Source organism: Gilbertella persicaria, assembly GCF_025201335.1.
Source record: "Gilbertella persicaria strain CBS 190.32 chromosome Unknown B0P05scaffold_61, whole genome shotgun sequence".
In the NCBI taxonomy this organism is placed as follows: domain Eukaryota; kingdom Fungi; phylum Mucoromycota; class Mucoromycetes; order Mucorales; family Choanephoraceae; genus Gilbertella; species Gilbertella persicaria.
This window is the reverse complement of record NW_026252022.1, coordinates 13,362-14,436: the sequence shown is the minus strand read 5'-3', so window position 1 is coordinate 14,436 and position 1,075 is coordinate 13,362. Positions and strand designations below refer to the sequence as shown.

The following is a 1,075-nucleotide window of genomic DNA, read 5'->3' as shown; positions in this document are numbered from 1 at the left end:
GTTTTTATTAGATTCAAGTAGTGCTTCTTTTCTTTTGCTATTTCTTAATAAAAGTATCGTTTTTTTCCATTTATAATAAGCGTCTAATTTCTAATAATCCTAAAAAAATAAGTGACATTACGAACAATGTTGGTAACTAAAGCACCAAAAAACTTGGTTGTTTTGTAGCCAAAGTTGTTCCAGAAGTAAACAAGTTATTGCTGTTTTGTTGCTAATATTGTTTGAAAAGCGAACAATAAATTTAGTTGTTTTGTTACTGAAGTTGTTCGAAAAGCGTACAAATAATTTGGTAACATTTCGAACAACTTTGTACATCGAGAAATTGATGCCAGTTATTTCTCAAACAACCATTTTGCTGTAAAAATTGGTAATTTTGCGAACAAAAATGGTACGTTTTGTAACCAACTTTTCCGCCGTGGTGAGAAGCAACGAAAAACGCTGTTATAAACTTTTATTACAAACAGCCAGTCACCACAGCTTATCAGCTACTTGATCGATTGACTAGTACTTTTAAGGATCTATCACTTTCGAAGTCTACATTGTATCGTTGTTCAAATGATCTTTGCATTTTAGGTTTGAAGAAAGTGCAAATGGAGCTTTTAGAGCGAAGCACTTCAGAGAGAATTCAGGCGAGAACGAAATGGGTGGAAGAGATGAAGAGTATGGATATAGATTACATGAACAACTGCGTTTTCATTGTTGAGGCAGGATTTAATGCAAATCTGAGAAAAGCTTGGGGATGGGCTCCGAAGGGCGGGCCCGCTATTGTTAAGGTACTTACGGCAAGAGCAAAGTCGAACTTAACCTTGGGTACATTATCAAGTAAAGGCTTGATTAAGGTTTGTTTGAGAAAACCTATTTCCCCTTCAAAAAAACGAAAGCTAGCAGGAGGGGCTAAAGCACAAACAAAAGGCACCATAACTGACCTTTACCTAAGATTTATTAATGACATTCTCCAAATGGATAAGTATCCTGAAATGAGGGGTCACTACTTGTTGATGGACAATACTCCATCCATACGTCTAAGTTGGTTAGAGTTGCTAACGAGTCTCGTGAGGATAAATGCATCTATTTA

At 35.9% G+C, this 1,075-nt stretch overlaps 1 protein-coding gene across 1 annotated transcript; it reads left to right on the top strand.

The window, feature by feature from the left end:
- Window positions 1-431: 431 nt before the first annotated feature.
- Window positions 432-752, top strand: B0P05DRAFT_445216 (uncharacterized protein; the record flags this gene model as incomplete). The annotated part of the gene is made up of 1 exon (XM_051573796.1): window positions 432-752. A coding segment is annotated over one exon (321 nt), but the record flags the coding sequence as incomplete, so codon positions are not given.
- Between the last annotated feature and the right edge of the window lie 323 nt (window positions 753-1,075).